At 36.2% G+C, this 20,674-nt stretch overlaps 2 protein-coding genes across 3 annotated transcripts; one reads left to right on the top strand and one right to left on the bottom strand.

The window, feature by feature from the left end:
• Positions 1–106: 106 nt before the first annotated feature.
• LOC107601757 (ER membrane protein complex subunit 3-like) lies at positions 107–6,379 on the bottom strand. The gene is made up of 8 exons (XM_016294043.1): positions 6,065–6,379; positions 4,435–4,492; positions 4,232–4,325; positions 4,040–4,144; positions 2,750–2,831; positions 2,587–2,666; positions 2,289–2,371; positions 107–1,298 (listed from the first exon to the last, which is right to left on the bottom strand). The coding sequence occupies exons 1-8, from the start codon at positions 6,217–6,219 to the stop codon at positions 1,194–1,196; spliced, it is 762 nt and encodes a 253-aa protein (XP_016149529.1). The 5' UTR covers positions 6,220–6,379; the 3' UTR covers positions 107–1,193.
• A 104-nt stretch (positions 6,380–6,483) lies between these two features.
• Positions 6,484–9,062, top strand: LOC107601756 (protein UXT-like). 2 transcript variants are annotated; one of them, XM_016294042.1, is made up of 6 exons: positions 6,484–6,791; positions 8,171–8,252; positions 8,422–8,489; positions 8,556–8,663; positions 8,784–8,847; positions 8,926–9,062. In XM_016294042.1, exons 1-6 carry the CDS (start codon positions 6,724–6,726, stop codon positions 8,986–8,988), a joined length of 453 nt encoding a protein of 150 aa, XP_016149528.1. In that variant the 5' UTR covers positions 6,484–6,723; the 3' UTR covers positions 8,989–9,062. The 2 variants fall into 2 exon arrangements, with proteins under 2 accessions (XP_016149528.1, XP_016149526.1); XM_016294040.1 differs by lacking the exon at positions 6,484–6,791 and adding an exon at positions 7,194–7,502.
• Positions 9,063–20,674: the final 11,612 nt, after the last annotated feature.

The following is a 20,674-nucleotide window of genomic DNA, read 5'->3' as shown; positions in this document are numbered from 1 at the left end:
TAGTATTTGTAAATTAAAAATGACCAGTTATGTTCTTGCCTGGATTTGTGAGATTTACGAACCTGTGACAAAGAGCTGGTGGGAAATTTCTTGTGGTCTGCTTTACAAATATAATGATAACTCATCTGCAGTCTTCCATTTTGTACAAGGTTTAATGAATGCGATGATCCGTTTAAAAAGAGCTTCAGTTTTGACTATTTTACAGTAATTGAATGGCTTCATTCTAGCATTTATTTCTAAAACAATTTACTAGTGCTGGAACCAACAGCTTCAGAAAGCCACATACAGCACAGCTTAATTTCTTAAATGCAGCATGTTTATAATATTACAATCAGATATTTATCAGAGCTACTGTGTGACCTGCCGATCATGCTTGTATTATTCCAGTGAAATCCATCAGATGGTCAGCTGTAAATAACTGAAATATTACAGCAATTCAATTGGTTTGAGAAATAGTCTGTCAATGCTACACAAATTTCTAAACGCCCATTTCACAGTATAACACATCAAATTTGTGATTTTGCATTGTGGGGGGCATTTTTTGTATAGAAATTAAACATTATAAGTTCTCAAATAAAAGCTTTGGAGTTTTGAATATCGAGTATGTAGTATTTTCAGTGTAAGTGTTAAACATTTGACTCACCTCTGTGTGATTCACAAACATTAGACAAACCAACCATTTCCTCTCATCTGACTCAAAGACACAAACTGATTTCCTCCTTACCTTAGGGTTCCATATAATGTTTATTCAATTATTAAATATCTCTTGTACAGTTACCAAAATAGTATCTGTTTTACATTCAATTTGCTGTTATAATATCTCTCTGACTGAAATAATGGCTTGTAAATAAATAACTTGTTACAATTACAAACCACACTAGAGAAAATCTGCCAGATAGAGACTGACATTTTAAGAACACTTTAGAAACAGGCATCACACATAAATACACAATTAAGACATGAGAAATTCTGTATATTAACACCTCTGGCAAAAATGGAAAAAAAAAAAACATTTAGATCTATACTGTGCTTACAACAAATTAAATGATCATGTGCAACGCTCACAGTTCACAAAAACATGTCGGACATATTGTAGATGTCATGTGTTAAGAATCCCATCTGCTTGTGAATTAAACCATCTTAACAGCACTGGTGATTTGCAATCAGACAGTCGTCAGTTTTTACTGTAGTTCTTAGCTAAAGAGTCCTCTGAAGTTCAGATCCTGACACACGAGTTCCTCCTCTACGTTCTCCAGGGCCCATTTGTGCTCCACAATCTCCAGAGCTTCCCACTCGCTCTGAAACAACGGTAATGAATACGTTTAGAGCTTTACACATCTGAGAAGAGTGTGAACATTCTGCTAAACATCTCCTTTTGTGTTCTGCAGGAGAAAGAAAGCCAGACGGGTTTACAACAACAACAGCATGAGGGTAAGTAAACGATGACCACATTATCTCTCTCTCCAAGTATATAATTATTCCTGTTTGAGGACTGAACTGACTCACTGCACCCAACACTATCTGCATTCCTCAAGAAATATAATGTTTCAATAGTCCTGTAATTATGTGAGCTTCAAAACGGCAACGTTTAAGGTTTCGCAATTATCCTAAGATGATGAGGTTATGAAATTAAAACAACCACGTTTGCACATCGGCACTGCTGTTGCATGCATCAGTCTGTCCACTGGGGCTGTAGGCGCTGAATTCCCAAAAACAATTAACTTTAACTAAATTTGTGTTAAACACAAATAACTGCTGGCATGTGGTTTTTTTTTTCTCGCAGATGTGCATGTTTGTCCCAGAATAAATTCATAAAATGAGAATGATTTACATCACGTATGTGACCCTTGAGCACAAAAGCAGTCTTAAGTCGCTGGGGTATATTTGTAGCAATAGCCAAAAATACATTGTATGGGTCAAAATTATCGACTTTTCTTTTATGCCAGAAATCATTAGGATATTAAGTAAAGAAAGTATTTTGTAAATTTCCTACCATAAATATATAAAAACTTAATTTTTGATTAGTAATATGCATTGCTAAGAACTTCATTTGGACAACTTTAAAGGCGATTTTCTCAATATTTAGATTTTTTTTTTGCACCCTCAGATTCCAGATTTTCAAATAGTTGTATCTCAGCCAAATATTGTCGTATCCTAACAAACCACACATCAATGGAAAGCTTATTTATTCAGTGTAATAAATCTCAATTTCAAAAAATTGACCCTTATGACTGTGGTCCAGGGTCACAGATAAATGGTTTAATTTATGCACATGATGTTCTACTCACCTTAAATGCTTTATTAGGATCAGGAGACATCGCCATTGCGGCTCCCGTCATTTGACTCTGCATAATTCTTGATTGATCTGCACCTGAAAATAAACAACTTTTGGTTTAAATAGCTGAGAAAGTAATCTGAATTTCACAGATATTAATATAGCATTTAATACAATACAACACATTAGGTAATTGTAATCTAAATATAGTCATATTCATTGAATTATATAACTATTTTATTATATTAAAATAATGCATATTATTTTATGACTGAAGTCATAAAAAGGTCTAAATATCAGAAACAACCAACCATTGTCTTGTCCAAGGATGAGTGTGTACATGCTTCTGAGCCCAAACACATTGAGAAAATACCATGATGCTGAACTGACCCTATACGAGCAACAAATTCAGATTTTATTCACCGTTTTCAGCTTCTGGCAACAAATCAAACACATCACATGTGAATACTGTACCAGGATGCGTCTAGAGAGATCAGCTCAATTCCTCTCTGTAACATGGGCTTGAATCTCAGAGTCAGAGGAAACGGAACTTTAGCTGAAGGGGAAACAAGCAGCACAAAAAAAACGGACTTTGGTAACAATTCATTTAAACTCTTACAAGCTTACTTTTTTTCAAATAGCATTCACTTGAGATTTAATCAGATAAATAGCAGCCGCTACAACTTTTAGACATTTCCAAGTCATCCTCTAATAGTCATTATATTTTTGTTTGGTAAAAAAGGCAAATGTAGCTGCTTTAAGAGAGAACAGAAGCCTCCGTCAATAACTTGCATCAGCAGTGGACTGAACAAACGCATATGTGGTAATCCTACTATGGTTGGAGCCCACTCACCAACGTCAGCCTTTCAGAAAATTAGTTATGAATGCACTGGCTAAACGTTACATCACCCAATTAAAATTCATGAGCCGGCTGTTAAGGTTTAGAATGTCTCCCTTCACATTTCAGATGCTTCCTACACCCCTGAATTCAATCACACTTACAAATGATTGTTTTAGAAAGAAGACCACATTCACACATGCTCACTAGATCCTTTTTATAGTTTATAGTTTTAACGGAGTTGCTCAACATTTACTCACCCTGAGGCCATCCAAGATGTAGATGAGTTTGTTTCTTCATCAGATCAGATTTGGAGAAATGTAGCATTACATCACTTGCTCAGCAATGGATCCTCTGCAGTGAATGGGTGCCGTCAGAACGAGAGTCCAAACAGCTGATAAAAACATCATAATAATCTTCTCCAGTCCATCAATTAATGTCTTGTGAAGCGAAAAGCTATGTGTTTGCAAGAAACAAATTCATCACTCAGATGTTTTTAAACTTTAAATCGTTGCTTTCAGCTAAAATAAGTTCTCTATCCATAATATCACTTTCCACAGTGAGCTTGGATTTTCTTGTTATTGTAGATTATGGACTACAGCAATGGTTTAAAGATGAAATGCCTACATGATGGATTTGTTTCTTACAAACATGAAGCTTTCTCTCAAGACATCACTAACTGATGGACTGGAGTGGTGTGGACTGCTTGTGGATTAATGTGATGTTTTTATCAGCTCTCATTCTGACGGCACCCATTCACTGCAGAGGATCCATTGGTGAGCAAGTGATGTAATGCTGCATTTCTCCAAATCTGTTCCCATGATGAAACAAACTACGTCTTGGCCTGTTGGTGAGTACATTTTCAGCAAATCCTCATTTTTGGGTGAACTATTCCTCTAATTCTGACAAATAACAAAAGCTCTTACTTGTGACAAAACCAGAAAAGGCCCAGTTGATCCATCCTCCAATCAGAATCATTGGCAGCACATTGGTCAGGTTCCCTTTCATCATGTCCGTCAACATGCTGGTGTCTGGGACAGGTGATGCAAGATGTTATGAATATGATGAAGCATAGTAAGTCATTCCTTCTAATTTTAGGATGTTAAAGTAGCTCTTACCGGTCATGGGGTTTTTGGGGATCACCTTTCTTTTGACCTTCTTGAAGAATCCAGTCTCAGGGTTGTTGAAATAGTGTTTTCGCATGGCAAATGACTGAAATGGGACAGCATTATTGATCATTGACACAAACAAGTAAATGGAGTTTTATAAATGTATTCAATTCAAATATGCTGGGAACTGTTATTCATAAAGTAATCAATACCTGTTTGGGAAGATATTTTCCATTTTCTCTCAGGATGCGGCTGTGCAGCAACACCTGGCTGCGATTTAAAATGGATAAATGTATATGCGTTCACAAAATAATTTGCAATGATTTATGTATAAACTGCAACAGTTCCAGTGAGATTATAAAGCATTCTTTCCTCAAAATGTTTCCTGAAGCTCTAAATAATTAAACTCTTAAGAAGAACTTGCCTAGAGTTTAATATATTTGCAAGAAATAAAACACATTTATTGTATTTCCATATTTTGTAAATGGGACAAATTAAAAAAAAAAAGATCTAATGATCATATTTGGGCAAAATTGAGAATTTAGGAAATGTCTCATCTTTTTAATTCCGATGGATTTTGCATAATTAATTATACCCGTTTATTCCCCGATATCCAGAATACATATTTGCATACAGTATTTCTAACCAATTTCACTGCCAATATAATTTACTCAGCAATCAAAACTTTTAATTTTGCCAAAACAACTTTATAAAGACTGACAACATTTTTAAATTTAACCCCTTAACTGTCACCGTCCCACCTGTGGGACGTTTGGCGCTCTTTTTTGTTGTCTTTTTTCTCTATCAAATCTTTTAGTAATCATCATAAAGCATATATCATTTGAAAGCTTAGAAGCCCAAGATTCATCCTGTGAAAACCATTTCGAAATCAGACATTGCGTTACCATGGAAATGGTACTTTAAAATATTTTGGCGGTCTCCTCCCCCTTAGTGGGCGGTGTCAAGTGTCATATTACAAAATGAATTACGGTCTTTTAAAATCTTGACAAAAAACATATCACTGGAAAGGTCTGAGTCTCAGGATTCCATATTTGGTGGTTATTTTGAGATAGAAGTAATATTGACAGAGAAATCTAGACATTTGTGACAGAAAAATGCATTAAAAAAATTCAATGGAGTTTGGATGGCACCCGGTGACTGTTTGTGGTATATCACCCTAAATAAAATCTCACAGGAACCTCCATTTTTTTTCATATCAACTTCAAATTTGGAACATAACTTATTTAGACATAAGGCTATAATTTTATACCAATTTTAGAGTAAAACCTGATGTGTAAAATATTTATTATATATAAAATATTATTAATATAGTGCATTTTCTTTACAGTAAATGTAAACTACTATAACTTTTTGATACTTACAGTTTTTGAACAAATTCCCTTTTTGCGATAATTTGCTGATTTTCTTCTTTAAAAAGAGACCAATGTCTCTTATGTCTGTATTCCAAAGTGTTCATATATTACAACAATTTAAGTTTGGATAGTGCACCTGCATGCCGATTTTAAAAAATGGGGGGGTGACAGTTAAAGGGTTTAGTCAATAATACATTTTTAGCAAGATATAGTATTAATATAATTGAACAAAATTTTATAGACGAAATTTCATTCATCAATATTCTTCCAAGACAACTGTATAAAGATAAATACAGGTAGCATGTTTAGCTTAATTATTATTTTTATTCAAATGAAGTATGGAATATAATTAGAATTTGTATAGATGGCATTTTAAACATTCATGTTTTTACTACCTTTTTTAAATATAGAATTACAGTAGTCTATATGTTGTTTATGGTTAAACACCTGTATGTCTCAGTCATCTCACCTGTCAGACACCTGCTGCAGATCCACTTTCTTCTCGTTATGAATCAGCTGAGTGACATAATGCCGCAAAACTCCGACGAAGAATGTGATGAAGACTATGGGCAAAACAACCCACAGGCGAATACTGGAGTCTAGCAGCAGCTCTGGACCTGCCATTTCATTTCCTACACCAAAACTACCCTCGACAACTATTGACACTTTAAAAGTTGATTTTAATACTCAAATTCCAACCCGATGACTATGGTAAAACTACTGCGCTTTTAGCTGCATGCACATGCGCCATATGCGCAGCTGCTTTTTCACCTTTGAACTAGTAGCGAAGTTCGATTCGTGAGCGATTCCTTCTATTGAGTCGAATCTATTGAATGAAACTATATTTTTTTTTTTTTTCTTAACGCAATTTCCGGTTTCGAAGACGTTTCCGTGTATCTTGTAAACAAGTGGAGGGCCACGTGACATGCTGAAAGAAGGTTAGCTTGACACAAGTCGAGCATTTTCTATTAAAACAAATTCATTTGTCAACTGTAAGCTTTTTTTATCCGTGCATCATCCCAGCGACGGGCTGTCGATTTCTGATGCACGTTATTTATTAGAAACAGACTGCGATTAAAATAAATATCGCTATATTAGTCGATCTGCAACCATCTTTTTTCTCATATCATGACTCCTGGGGCGAAAGTCTTGCAGTATGAGACGTTTATCAACGAAGTATTGAAACGAGACTTACAGTAAGTATCATCGCTTGAGATTCAGCTTTGGTGTAAAACCTGCAATAGCAATGCTGTTAGCATGTTTACTCCATAGTAATCCCATGATTTCTTTAAATATGTTCGATCGTAAATACCATGGTATTATTTGAAGTGCCATTGGGTTCCATATAAATACCCATTTTACATGATAATATGTATGTTATGTGTATATGTAAATCTCTCTCTCTATGCATATATACAAACCCAATTCCCAAAAAGTTGGGACACTGTACAAACTGTGAGTAAAAAAGGAATGGAATAACTTTCAAATCTCATAAACTTATATTTTATTCACAATAGAATATAGATAACATATATATATATATATATATATATATTTTTTTTTTTCTTCTTAACGCAATTTCCGGTTTCGAAGACGTTTCCGTGTATCTTGTAAACAAGTGGAGGGCCACGTGACATGCTGAAAGAAGGTTAGCTTGACACAAGTCGAGCATTTTCTATTAAAACAAATTCATTTGTCAACTGTAAGCTTTTTTTATCCGTGCATCATCTCAGCGACGGGCTGTCGATTTCTGATGCACGTTATTTATTAGAAACAGACTGCGATTAAAATAAATATCGCTATATTAGTCGATCTGCAACCATCTTTTTTTCTCATATCATGACTCCTGGGGCGAAAGTCTTGCAGTATGAGACGTTTATCAACGAAGTATTGAAACGAGACTTACAGTAAGTATCATCGCTTGAGATTCAGCTTTGGTGTAAAACCTGCAATAGCAATGCTGTTAGCATGTTTACTCCATAGTAATCCCATGATTTCTTTAAATATGTTCTATCGTAAATACCATGGTATTATTTGAAGTGCCATTGGGTTCCATATAAATACCCATTTTACATGATAATATGTATGTTATGTGTATATGTAAATCTCTCTCTCTATGCATATATACAAACCCAATTCCAATAAAGAGGAAGATGCGACAAAGAAGACCTAAGACAGTTGAGCAACTAGAAGCCTGTATTAGACAAGAATGGGACAACATTCCTATTCCTAAACTTGAGCAACTTGTCTCCTCAGTCCCCAGACGTTTGCAGACTGTTATAAAAAGAAGAGGGGATAGTGGCACAGTGGTAAACATGGCCTTGTCCCAACTTTTTTGAGACGTGTTGATGCCATGAAATTTAAAATCAACTTATTTTTCCCTTAAAATGATACATTTTCTCAGTTTAAACATTTTATATGTCATCTATGTTGTATTCTGAATAAAATATTGAAATTTGAAACTTCCACATCATTGCATTCTGTTTTTATTCACAATTTCTACAGTCCAACTTTTTTGGAATCGGGTTTGTATATAAAGATAAACATGATCTATTTTAACTCTGTGCTCTGACAGGAAAGTATTGGAGCAAAGAGATGCTGTGTATGAGAAAATGGCACAATATCTTCAGCTGAAGAACACAATTAAAAGCATTCAGGTATTTGATCTCTTTCCTTTTTAATTCATTTATTTATGTTTTTGCTATGTAACCTTGCCTATCTCTATTTGCATTTGTTATTTCCTGTCTCTGTCGTTTTCTTGCTCTCATTCTGTATTGAGTGATGTGTATTATAATGTTGCTTTTGCTGTGTTTTATTCATCTTTAGGAAACTGACAGCAAGGAACTCAAAACAGATGTTGACCTTGGCTGCAATTTCTATGTGCAGGCTCATGTGTAAGTATTGCAAGTCTGATGTCTGTGCGTCAATGCCTCTGTCTTAACATCTTCATTCCTTTTTAGACCTGATGCATCAAAAATATATGTGGCAGTTGGATATGGATTCTTTGTCGAGTTCACACATGCAGAGGCTTTGAAGTTCATAGAAAAGAAGACTAATCAGCTAACGGAGTAAGAGAGCATTTGGTTTTATCTTTTGGTTTTTGATTGCTTTGTAATATGCATGTTTGCCTTTTTTTATATTTTGTACCGTGAGATGTTCAGACGTTCATCATTATTTGAAAATTTCAGGTATACTGAGGTCCTTACCAAAGATGCAGCAAAGATAAAGGCCAACATTCGCATGGTTTTGGAGGTACAAATCATTACAGTTTACTTGCTTGTACTTTTTTTTTAGTTCATTGTGATGCTTAAAAAAAATCTGTTTTCATAGGGTTTGAGGGAATTGCAAGGTCTGAAAGATCTTCCAGAGGACAGAAGGAGAGAGGTGTTTTAGTACAGTACACCAATCACAGCACAGTGTATTAAATTTGCACATTTGACTGTAATGTTTGTTTTAAACCGTGTGAACTACAGTTTACTTGCTTGTACTTTTTTTTTAGTTCATTGTGATGCTTAAAAAAAATCTGTTTTCATAGGGTTTGAGGGAATTGCAAGGTCTGAAAGATCTTCCAGAGGACAGAAGGAGAGAGGTGTTTTAGTACAGTACACCAATCACAGCACAGTGTATTAAATTTGCACATTTGACTAATGTTTGTTTTAAACAGTGTGAACTTTATGGCAGCCAGGTTCAGAGGAACATTGCCTTTTAACAGGTTATACTGTTGTTTTGAAAAGTTTGCTGAATAAATACATTTTCGGTGCAACTGTCCGTGTCATTGTAATCATTTTAAATAATTATATCACTGTACACACAATACATTAACACATGACCTTTATAAACTTCTTCATATAAGATTAGACCGTCTATATGAATATGTAAAAGGCTTCTCTTTTTTTTTTTTTTTTTTTTTATAGATATGCCAAGCAAATTATTAATTGTATTGAGATTGTATTATTGTAAATGAAGAAAGTCATGCAATCTGTTGACATCACTGGTGTTATCTTGTTCATAAATGTTCATTTTTATAAAACACAGGACTTTTCGCTAAAATAAGAATTCTACCATTAATTACCAACACGCCACAAAATTATACTATGAAGCCAATCCTTATGTATATCTAAAATTTGAGTACAGCTTGATTCTGGAATAAAAACTTTAGCTTAGAAACTTGTTTGTATCTTGTTGAATCTACAAATAATAAGAACACACACTATGTATAGATCACCCTGTCCAGTGTCCACATAATCAGTTCTTCATCCTGTCTGTGAGTATGGCGTTCGATTAAAATGCTTTCAAGCTGCATGCATGCTACTTTTGGGATTCAAGATTGCACCTTCAATGAATTACGTGGCCATTGATCGATCATGAATTGAACTTCTATTTTAGCTGTTCTGATTGATGAAGACCGTGGTTAATTTTAAGGTTCTGCAGCATCCGCGTGATGGCTACCCTGTCACACTAGTAACAGTTGCCATGGAAACTGGATGTTGAATTGTGGCAGCACTAAGACTTGCTTCCTGAAATAGATTATTTTTCTTTGTACAAAGACTCTCTGCCGCATTTGGGCACAATGACACACTATACAATCATTATAATGGTAATGGTATAGTGGAATTGCAGATTTTACGTTTTAAAATGATATATAATTCAGGATTTAGATGGAACTTTTTTTGTACGTATGATTTCCAGCGCATCAGATAAAAGATGATTTATGCTTCCTGTATTATTGTATTACATATGCAGTATGTATGCTTGGCATTATTTTGATTATACACTGTGTCAGAGGTTTTCAATCTTTTAGATGCCACGAACCCCCAAATATGATCATCCTTGTGCGACAGACCCCCATCTTAAAATTTGGGGGCTATGTGTTTTCCTGTGTAAAGTCCCAATTTGTACTGTGTAAAAAATTATATCATACAAATCTGTAAAATACTTTTATGTTGCATTAAATATTTAGATGTATTAGTTTTCTATTTATTCATTCACTCACTCACTCAAATCAAACTAATGTTTTTATTTGAGTAATTTTGATTGTTTAAACGTAAATACAATTTTACATTTGCACTCTCTTGTGGCCCCCTGGAAAAGCCCTGCAGTGTGTTACATGAGTGCAAGCAACAACCTGTGGATCGCGCTTCTTGTTGTGTGTGAGAGAATTTACGCAAAATGATTTGAGCTCATATGTATTTTTTTTTTCTGCGTAAAGATTTTCACCCGACCTTGGTGCTGAATCAAAGAGCACCACGGTCTCTCCACTAGAAGACGGCAACACGCACAAAAGTTCAGCAGCTCTCTTTCATTCATTTTGCTCTACAGACGACCCACGTGATGCCTGTGCGGTGACGTCACGGCCGCACAGGGGACTCGCGGACTAAAGAGAGGTGGAAAAAGAAAGAAACAAGTAGTCGAGGCGCTCGTGGAAACAGGAAGCAAACGGGGGAAAGCCAGGCAGAGGCTGTTATTGTTAAAAAAACTTACGAAGGGAGCGCTCTGTCTTTTAGCTCCGCGTTATTTCGAGCTCTTTAAACTGACAGTGCAGCCAGTCCGTTGCTTGGACACCGCGCGCTTCGCGCCGAAGTGGATGGACCTGATCGGGGTCTCGGTTTATTTGCCCTCCCTCACCGTCCACCACGCTGGAATTAACCCCTCCTTACTGTTACCGTATTGTTTTAAAGGCAGGGCGTGACACCCCACCGTTTAAACGCGGCCCTGGTCGATTTTACTGGAGTATTTTGACGTTTGAAGAAGTCTTCAGTCCGTCTGACAGGAACGGTGTAAGTTAACGTTACGCGCAGGCAGCCTGAGCTAACGCGAGCTAGCGACTTTGCTGCTAATGTCAACTAACATGGAGGGAGAGGTGCGTGTGTTACATAACAATCAAACGCAATTAAACCACCGACTTTTGACACCCAGCAAGCACAGTTATGGACGTGAATTAATCTCCAAAGAATAAAACTGCCCATAAACACATTTATTCGGGAGAGATGGAGTCGAACCCGCTGATCAGCGGTAAGTTGTAATCCACTTCAAGGAGGTTGGACATGGAGGAGTGATTGCATTAGAGTTGAATAAAGTGCTCGTTGGTCAAATAATGCCAAATACATTCACATCTCGCTCTGTTTTATTCACAATTTATTCGTACACGCTGCCTAATCCTGGGGTGAGTCAGAACGTTGTGTTCAAATCGATGTGATTGTCCAAAAAGTATTAAGGAACCGTATAAATGAGTGGGATTGACACTTTATTTTGGTCAGGGTGGGTTAACACAGTGTTTCTCAACCAGGGGTCCGTGGACCCCTAGTGGTCCTTGACGTAAGACCAGGGGGTCCATATAATGTATGAATTTTTGTATATATTTTGACAAGTTCCCATGAAAGAAAAGTCCAATAAAGCTGATGATATGGCCAAATACTGGACAAGTCAGCTAACTTGAATTATACTTGACTGTATTTGGTCCTCACAAAGACACAAATGATACATAGATGAGATTGTATTATTGTAAATGAAGAAAGTCATGCAATCTGTTGACCTCACTGGTGTTATCTTGTTCATTTTTATAAAACCCAGGACTTTTCGCTGAAATAAGAATTCTACCATTAATTACCAACACGCCACAAAATTATACTATGAAGCCAATCCTTATGTATATCTAAAATTTGAGTACAGATTGATTCTGGAATAAAAACTTTAGCTTAGAAACTTGTTTGTATCTTGTTGAATCTACAAATAATAAGAACACACACCATGTATAGATCACCCTGTCCAGTGTCCACATAATCAGTTCTTCATCCTGTCTGTGAGTATGGCGTTCGATTAAAATGCTTTCAAGCTGCATGCATGCTACTTTTGGGATTCAAGATTGCACCTTCAATGAATTACGTGGCCATTGATCGATCATGAATTGAACTTCTATTTTAGCTGTTCTGATTGATGAAGACCGTGGTTAATTTTAAGGTTCTGCAGCATCCGCGTGATGGCTACCCTGTCACACTAGTAACAGTTGCCATGGAAACTGGATGTTGAATTGTGGCAGCACTAAGACTTGCTTCCTGAAATAGATTATTTTTCTTTGTACAAAGACTCTCTGCCGCATTTGGGCACAATGACACACTATACAATCATTATAATGGTAATGGTATAGTGGAATTGCAGATTTTACGTTTTAAAATGATATATAATTCAGGATTTAGATGGAACTTTTTTTGTACGTATGATTTCCAGCGCATCAGATAAAAGATGATTTATAATTCCTGAATTATTGTATTACTTATGCAGAATGTATGCTTGGCATTATTTTGATTATACACTGTGTCAGAGGTTTTCAATCTTTTAGATGCCACGAACCCCCAAATATGATCATCCTTGTGCGACAGACCCCCATCTTAAAATTTGGGGGCTATGTGTTTTCCTGTGTAAAGTCCCAATTTGTACTGTGTAAAAAATTATATCATACAAATCTGTAAAATACTTTTATGTTGCATTAAATATTTAGATGTATTAGTTTTCTATTTATTCATTCACTCACTCACTCAAATCAAACTAATGTTTTTATTTGAGTAATTTTGATTGTTGAAACGTAAATACAATTTTACATTTGCACTCTCTTGTGGCCCCCTGGAAAAGCCCTGCAGTGTGTTACATGAGTGCAAGCAACAACCTGTGGATCGCGCTTCTTGTTGTTGTGTGTGAGAGAATTTACGCAAAATGATTTGAGCTCATATGTATTTTTTTTTTCTGCGTAAAGATTTTCACCCGACCTTGGTGCTGAATCAAAGAGCACCACGGTCTCTCCACTAGAAGACGGCAACACGCACAAAAGTTCAGCAGCTCTCTTTCATTCATTTTGCTCTACAGACGACCCACGTGATGCCTGTGCGGTGACGTCACGGCCGCACAGGGGACTCGCGGACTAAAGAGAGGTGGAAAAAGAAAGAAACAAGTAGTCGAGGCGCTCGTGGAAACAGGAAGCAAACGGGGGAAAGCCAGGCAGAGGCTGTTATTGTTAAAAAAACTTACGAAGGGAGCGCTCTGTCTTTTAGCTCCGCGTTATTTCGAGCTCTTTAAACTGACAGTGCAGCCAGTCCGTTGCTTGGACACCGCGCGCTTCGCGCCGAAGTGGATGGACCTGATCGGGGTCTCGGTTTATTTGCCCTCCCTCACCGTCCACCACGCTGGAATTAACCCCTCCTTACTGTTACCGTATTGTTTTAAAGGCAGGGCGTGACACCCCACCGTTTAAACGCGGCCCTGGTCGATTTTACTGGAGTATTTTGACGTTTGAAGAAGTCTTCAGTCCGTCTGACAGGAACGGTGTAAGTTAACGTTACGCGCAGGCAGCCTGAGCTAACGCGAGCTAGCGACTTTGCTGCTAATGTCAACTAACATGGAGGGAGAGGTGCGTGTGTTATATAACAACCAAACGCAATTAAACCACCGACTTTTGACACCCAGCAAGCACAGTTATGGACGTGAATTAATCTCCAAAGAATAAAACTGCCCATAAACACATTTATTCGGGAGAGATGGAGTCGAACCCGCTGATCAGCGGTAAGTTGTAATCCACTTCAAGGAGGTTGGACATGGAGGAGTGATTGCATTAGAGTTGAATAAAGTGCTCGTTGGTCAAATAATGCCAAATACATTCACATCTCGCTCTGTTTTATTCACAATTTATTCGTACACGCTGCCTAATCCTGGGGTGAGTCAGAACGTTGTGTTCAAATCGATGTGATTGTCCAAAAAGTATTAAGGAACCGTATAAATGAGTGGGATTGACACTTTATTTTGGTCAGGGTGGGTTAACACAGTGTTTCTCAACCAGGGGTCCGTGGACCCCTAGTGGTCCTTGACGTAAGACCAGGGGGTCCATATAATGTATGAATTTTTGTATATATTTTGACAAGTTCCCATGAAAGAAAAGTCCAATAAAGCTGATGATATGGCCAAATACTGGACAAGTCAGCTAACTTGAATTATACTTGACTGTATTTGGTCCTCACAAAGACACAAATGATACATAGATGAGTCCATTTTGTTCTGGGGGTCCTTGAGGATGGTTCTGAATTGGACTGGGGTCCGGTACGGCAAAAGGTTGAGATTCACTGGGTTAACATACCTGTAGGAAGCCTGATGCACTTCAACTGTGTTTAAGTAAATGTTTTGCAAGCCAAATGTCTGGCAGTGTGTCAACATGCTGCGATTTCTGAATCAAGTACAGTGTTTGGCAGACTTGTTTGCCTCCTGGTTATTTCTGAACTAATCAACCATCAGCGAGAATTGCATTTGATTGTTTTATTGTGCATTAAATATTTAGAGTTTGAGCTGTCAACCAAGCTAGTTTGCAAGGGTGGATGTTTGTTCTTGTATTTGGAAAGGTGGTTTATAAATTAAACAAGTGATTTAATTATTATTATCATTCGCTCCCTTTTGTATAATGTACAACAAGCCCTTTATAATTACTCTGAAAACTTTCAATCAAATGCGTAAGAACTTGTTTGATTTGACATGATTGTGCAATGCATATGTCAGCATTTCTTTACTGTGTTTGTGTAAATGAAACCAATGTCATCTGATGTTAACCAGCAGACCTCATGTAAACCCAAAGAGACCGTGTGGACACCTCGATGACCCACCAGGAACTGTCGTGAGCCCCACTTAATACAAGTGTCTTTGAGGGATTTGTTTGGTAATTTAGCTCTGGATTCATTCTGTTCACATCGCAGTCCTGTCTGTCTGGCTCTCTCCTCCTTTGGGATTCCAATTCATTCATTGGCTATAAGTCATCATGCAGTCTGAGAACTCAAGATAATTGATAATTGAGCATTGAGGTCCCTGAACAGTCTTAAGGCAATAAGGTCTGATGGGGAAAAACAGATCTGTGTTGTTCAGTGCCGGTCTTTGTTTGCTTTTCTCAGATGCACAGGCTGATTTATGAGGCATTAGACCAAGGCAAGCTGTGCAGTGTTAGTCCCTCGATTAGTCATACTGGAGCTCTTCAGCTAGAATGTAACACTGCAAGGAAAATTAGGTAATAATCAACATGTAAATAAGACTAATGTGCGTCTGATTCTTTGTTTCTGGCTTCACTATGACATTTTTATCTTAATACGGTGACCCTTTGGTTATTTTTACCAGTATATTCTGATGCCAGATTTTTTTTTAATGATTAATCACCATTGAAATATATGTTATTCATAAAAGCTTTGATGTGTTATTGTGCTATTGGGAAAACCAAGCTGTTTGTTTTACTGGCCTAAACAGTTCAGTTCATTTTAAAAAACACAATTTATTATACAGCTACATTATAAAGGGGGTGCTACTCATTCTTTCACACAACTGGCTTTATTTTTTCAATGGCAGTTTATTTAGGGATACACCTATAATAAAATTCAGGCTGATGTGGAAAAATCAATAGTATTTTCTAATCCACTATTTTTACTATTTTTGTATAACTCTGTCTGTACTTAAAACTAATTGATTAAGTGCATTTAGACATCGCAATATTATAATGTACAAGATTAATTTTGAACTGAATAGTTGATAAACTATTCAGATAGGTTGCTATAATAGAGGTAAGACATGTATAAGAAAGTACATTTAAAGGCTCTTAAATAGTTAGAATTAGCTGACTAAAGAAATGTGATATCTAAAATATCCAATATTGATGGATACAATTCAGGAAAACCGTAATTAATGATGATGACAGATAACTGGTATGGTCCTGATATTATCGTTCATCTATAGAAAATTAAATTTTTGTGTTCATTTTACAGTGTAGTTACACAAGCACTTTTAATTGTTATATTTCATTATATGTATATTACTAGGCATATTTTTATCAATTTTTAATCAATCTATTTTAATTGATTGCTTAAAAATATGTGTATATTCAGGCATATCTCAAATGTAATATGTTGTTTATGAATAACATTGAGAGTTATTCTCCGTTCGCTGTTATTGGTCAAAAGATTTTCAATCCGTGATTTTACATTATTTGTAGAAAATGTCAATTGCTAATAGTCTACACGTTCTCAATGCATAATTACTGTATGTATTTCTAGTAGGAAGAATAATGGAAAGTGTCTTCAGAACTTCTTTTTTTGGGGTCAACCAGTATGGAAATTAGTAATTTCAGCAGTGTGAGGGTCTCACAGTGAGATGTTGATTTGATGAGTAAGTGGATAAAAGTATGACATTTAAATCCTGAACTACAGTTTTGTAAAACCCCCTGTTTGCCTTAGTGTGTGTAGCTGTACAAGCTGCCCACAGGATATTCTGGTGTTTCAGTCCTAGAATGATACCATTTATTAAAGACATTTTACTGCTAATGAATGCACTCACTCAATCACTTACAGCTCGATTTAATGACGGTATTAATTAATGAGATTTTATGTGCTAGGTTAAAATGGAAACGGGTTCCCTTCATTGTCATCAGCACTTCACTACGATTAATTTGGTTCAGTGTGCTTAAAGGGTGGCGGGGTCTTTTTTTCTTCCTTAGAAACGGTTGCTTAAATGCTTTTACCATGGTGATCGTTTCTAAGGTGTTGCTTATGAGTTACGTAAATGAGGGGGGGGGGGATGGTAATAGGGTTCATTTGCATTCTCAACATGTTCTTCCTGAACTTGTGATACACGTCCTCTGCTGACGGTAGCAGCATTAATTCTTGCCTGTTTTTCCTTGATTTCACTGCAGATATAATGTTCACTCTCCATTTATGCTCATCTACTCCAACCATAAAGAAAGAGGATTTCATTTACTGTACTGAGGATGTGAATTTGATTTCGGTGGATGTAGGATTCTGTTAAATCCCACAAAGGCTGTTTTTTCTAACATGGCTTCAGTTCCAGAACATACTTCTCATAACAATGAGTTCTAGGTATATTTGATGCAGTATTATTAGAAGCATAGCTAGTAAAACCAATATCTCATGTTTTCACAGCACTTATGGCTTTATGGGGTTATATATTTTACAAGCAGGCCTTATCGCAACTGATAGATACTGTATATCGGTGTGCATTTCAGTGAAAGCATTAGTAATCGCAGGTTGTTTTATGTTTATTTAGTACTACCTTGAGGTTTTTCAAATCTTACACATTGTTAACATGATACTAAGCACCAGTAGTTTACAGACACTGCCCATTTATCATAGTCTGTTTTTTTGTGCCCTGTAGCAATGGATCCGTCCATTACATTGTGGCAGTTCCTGCTACACCTGCTGGATGATCAGAGTCAGAAGCACTTGATCTCCTGGACATCTGGGGATGGGGAGTTCAAACTGCTGGATGCCGAGGAGGTAGCCAGACTCTGGGGGCTGCGCAAGAACAAAACCAACATGAACTATGATAAACTGAGCAGGGCACTTCGTTATTACTATGACAAAGTATGTGCAGGAGTAACTATGAATTGTGAATCACAGACTTAAATGGTTTATTTTATATATACATTACTGTTTAAAATGTTGGGGTCTGTAAGATGTTACAGATGAAAAGATGACAATTATTACTTTTATTCTTCACAGATGCAATAAAGTGTTCAAAAGTGACAGTACAATAAAATAAAATATAAAAAAAATTTAAACTTTATAATAAAACCTTAAAACAACTTTCCTCACTTTTGTGTAGTTTAAGTAGAAGTACTAAAATGAGTGAAACTAAATAAATTAAAAACTAAAACTTAATAAAAACAATCTAGACATATTTAAGAAAAAATACTAATAAAAATGACAAACACAACAAAATTACTAAAACTTGAACTAAAATGAAAATGAAAACAAATAATATGAAAAAATCTAATTCAAAATATTTACAAAAGCTAACACTGTAAATCAATAATACTAAAATAACATTGGTCTGTGGAGACGGATAGCATGCCATGAATATAATACATATAATAAAAGTAATAATTTAATAGTCAAGCTTAAGTCCTAATTAATACCTTCCTGTTATTCTTACAGTTCCCCTCCAACGGAAGCAATCAGATCCAGATCCCAGCACTGAGCGTGGACGGCCTATCCACACCTGTCGTTCTCTCCCCTGGACCACAGAGACCATAATTTATTATTTAATTCCCTTATCTCCTGCCATAGCGATTGGCTCCCTCCCCAGCCAATGAAATGCTGAGGATAGCTAATGAAAGTTGGGACACTCCATAACAAGTTCTGCTGTGAGTTGGGCGGGGCCTCTGCTCCAGTGACGACTCGGCAAGAGGAGTGCGCTCTCAGCTGTCCTTCACGATTGGTTGACGGAGCAGCCCGATTCTGGGCTTGATGGTGGCGTTAGCATAGACTATTTGATCTTTTGTTTTCCCTTTGCTTTTTATACGATCATCAATGGTTATTTATTTATTTCTGATGTTTCTTGGTGCATCGCGAGATGCACGTTCCCGAATGAATTTGGAACTCGGAGATCTCACTTCATTTTTGATTTCTCACAATAGCATTGAGTTATGGACCAAACAAGGTATCCTTTGATTGAATCAAGGCATGAAATGCCATTTACTTCACAGACGGAGTATAGCTTTCTTAAAAACGTCTTTTTTTTCCTTTTCTTTTTTTGGAAATGGAAAGCATGCATTTGAAATCTGCAAGTTCATTTCTTTCTTTGGCATTACAGAGAAACAAATACATAATTTTTAGTATATGACACACTGTTGTTTTAAACATTTTGTGTTTTTCCATGGACAAAGGAGTCCATTTTGCTAAAGTGGCATTGAAAATGACAGAGGAATGTCAGGGCCATTCCCAGGATTTGAAGAGGTGGAACTAATGACAGAAAAAATGAGCATTTATCGGCCGATACCGATATGGTGGCCGATATATCGTGCATCCCTACTATTCTGTTATTAGAACCAAAATTGTGCAGAAATTGTATTTGTGCAAGTTTTAATTGTGCAAAAAAAATTTTTTTTAAATGATTGTTGGTAACCAGCATGTGTAAATGTTCTAGTCACTGAAACCTTTATGCAAATGAAGACACGCGTTACATAAAAAAAGCCATTTATTGAATAATTGATTGGACCGTAGAGATGTTGGCTGAGACGGTTTTTCTCCTTTTGTGGAGGAGTCTCTAAATTATTGCCTATACCAGCATAGATTTCGTACCATTTACAAGTTTCCATTGTAGGACAGTCGATCATACCAATATTTCTCATTGAGAAAACCTGTTTAATGCTTGTTACCTGCTTATGAAGTCACAAATCCAAGCACCAAACTGGAGTTGATACTTGCGTGGCTCAAAACTGTTAAGACATTTGCCTCATTTTGCTTTTCAAGTTACTGAATTTGAACATCTGTGGTTGTCAGATGCTGTAATAAGTCTTTTCACTTGTTTTTTCTCTTTGAAATGTTATGTGGGAACTTTTAACGTATTGTATGATTCTATATTCAATAATGTGTTGGGAAATTTTGCGCTACGCATATATTTGTGTTTTTAAAAAAAAATGTCTGCTACTTGTGTGAAGAGCGAATACATGGTCCTGTTGGACTCTTGGACTGTTGGGAAGCAGATCTCTGCGGCCTGAGCTCCCTTTCCCAGATGAGAATTACTCTCTGGGAGTTTATTTCATAAAGGGATGGAGAGGCTTTTATTTTTCTGAACTGTCTAAATACTATATTATATGTACTGGAAAGAGACAAAACTATTTTTCATCTGCACATGCTACTTTGTTTGTGTATGTGATGGATATTAATCTTGTTTTCTAAAGACAAAAGAGAACTAATATGAAAGTTATGAATAAAAGGCTATTTTGTTCTTTACGTTGTGTAATATATTCATTTTATCTGATATATATATATATATATATATATAATATTTATTTTATATATATATAATTGAGATTTATACATCATCTGAAAGCTGAATAAATAAGCTTGTTAGGCTAGGACAATATATGTGTGTGTGTCTGTATATACTCTGTGTGTGTGTGTATATATATATATATATATATATATATATATATATATATATGGGCCCTTAAGTACAGAATTAGTGAGAAAACATCACTAAATGTTTATTGCTTGATACAAAAATAATTGCATTATCAAGACAGTCTAAAGAAACAGCACCTGATCAAGTG

Source organism: Sinocyclocheilus grahami, unplaced genomic scaffold (genome assembly GCF_001515645.1).
Source record: "Sinocyclocheilus grahami isolate Dianchi unplaced genomic scaffold, SAMN03320097.WGS_v1.1 scaffold312.1, whole genome shotgun sequence".
Classification (NCBI taxonomy): domain Eukaryota; kingdom Metazoa; phylum Chordata; class Actinopteri; order Cypriniformes; family Cyprinidae; genus Sinocyclocheilus; species Sinocyclocheilus grahami.
The sequence above is the reverse complement of the archived record's forward strand: the minus strand, read 5'-3'. Positions and strand labels throughout refer to the sequence as shown.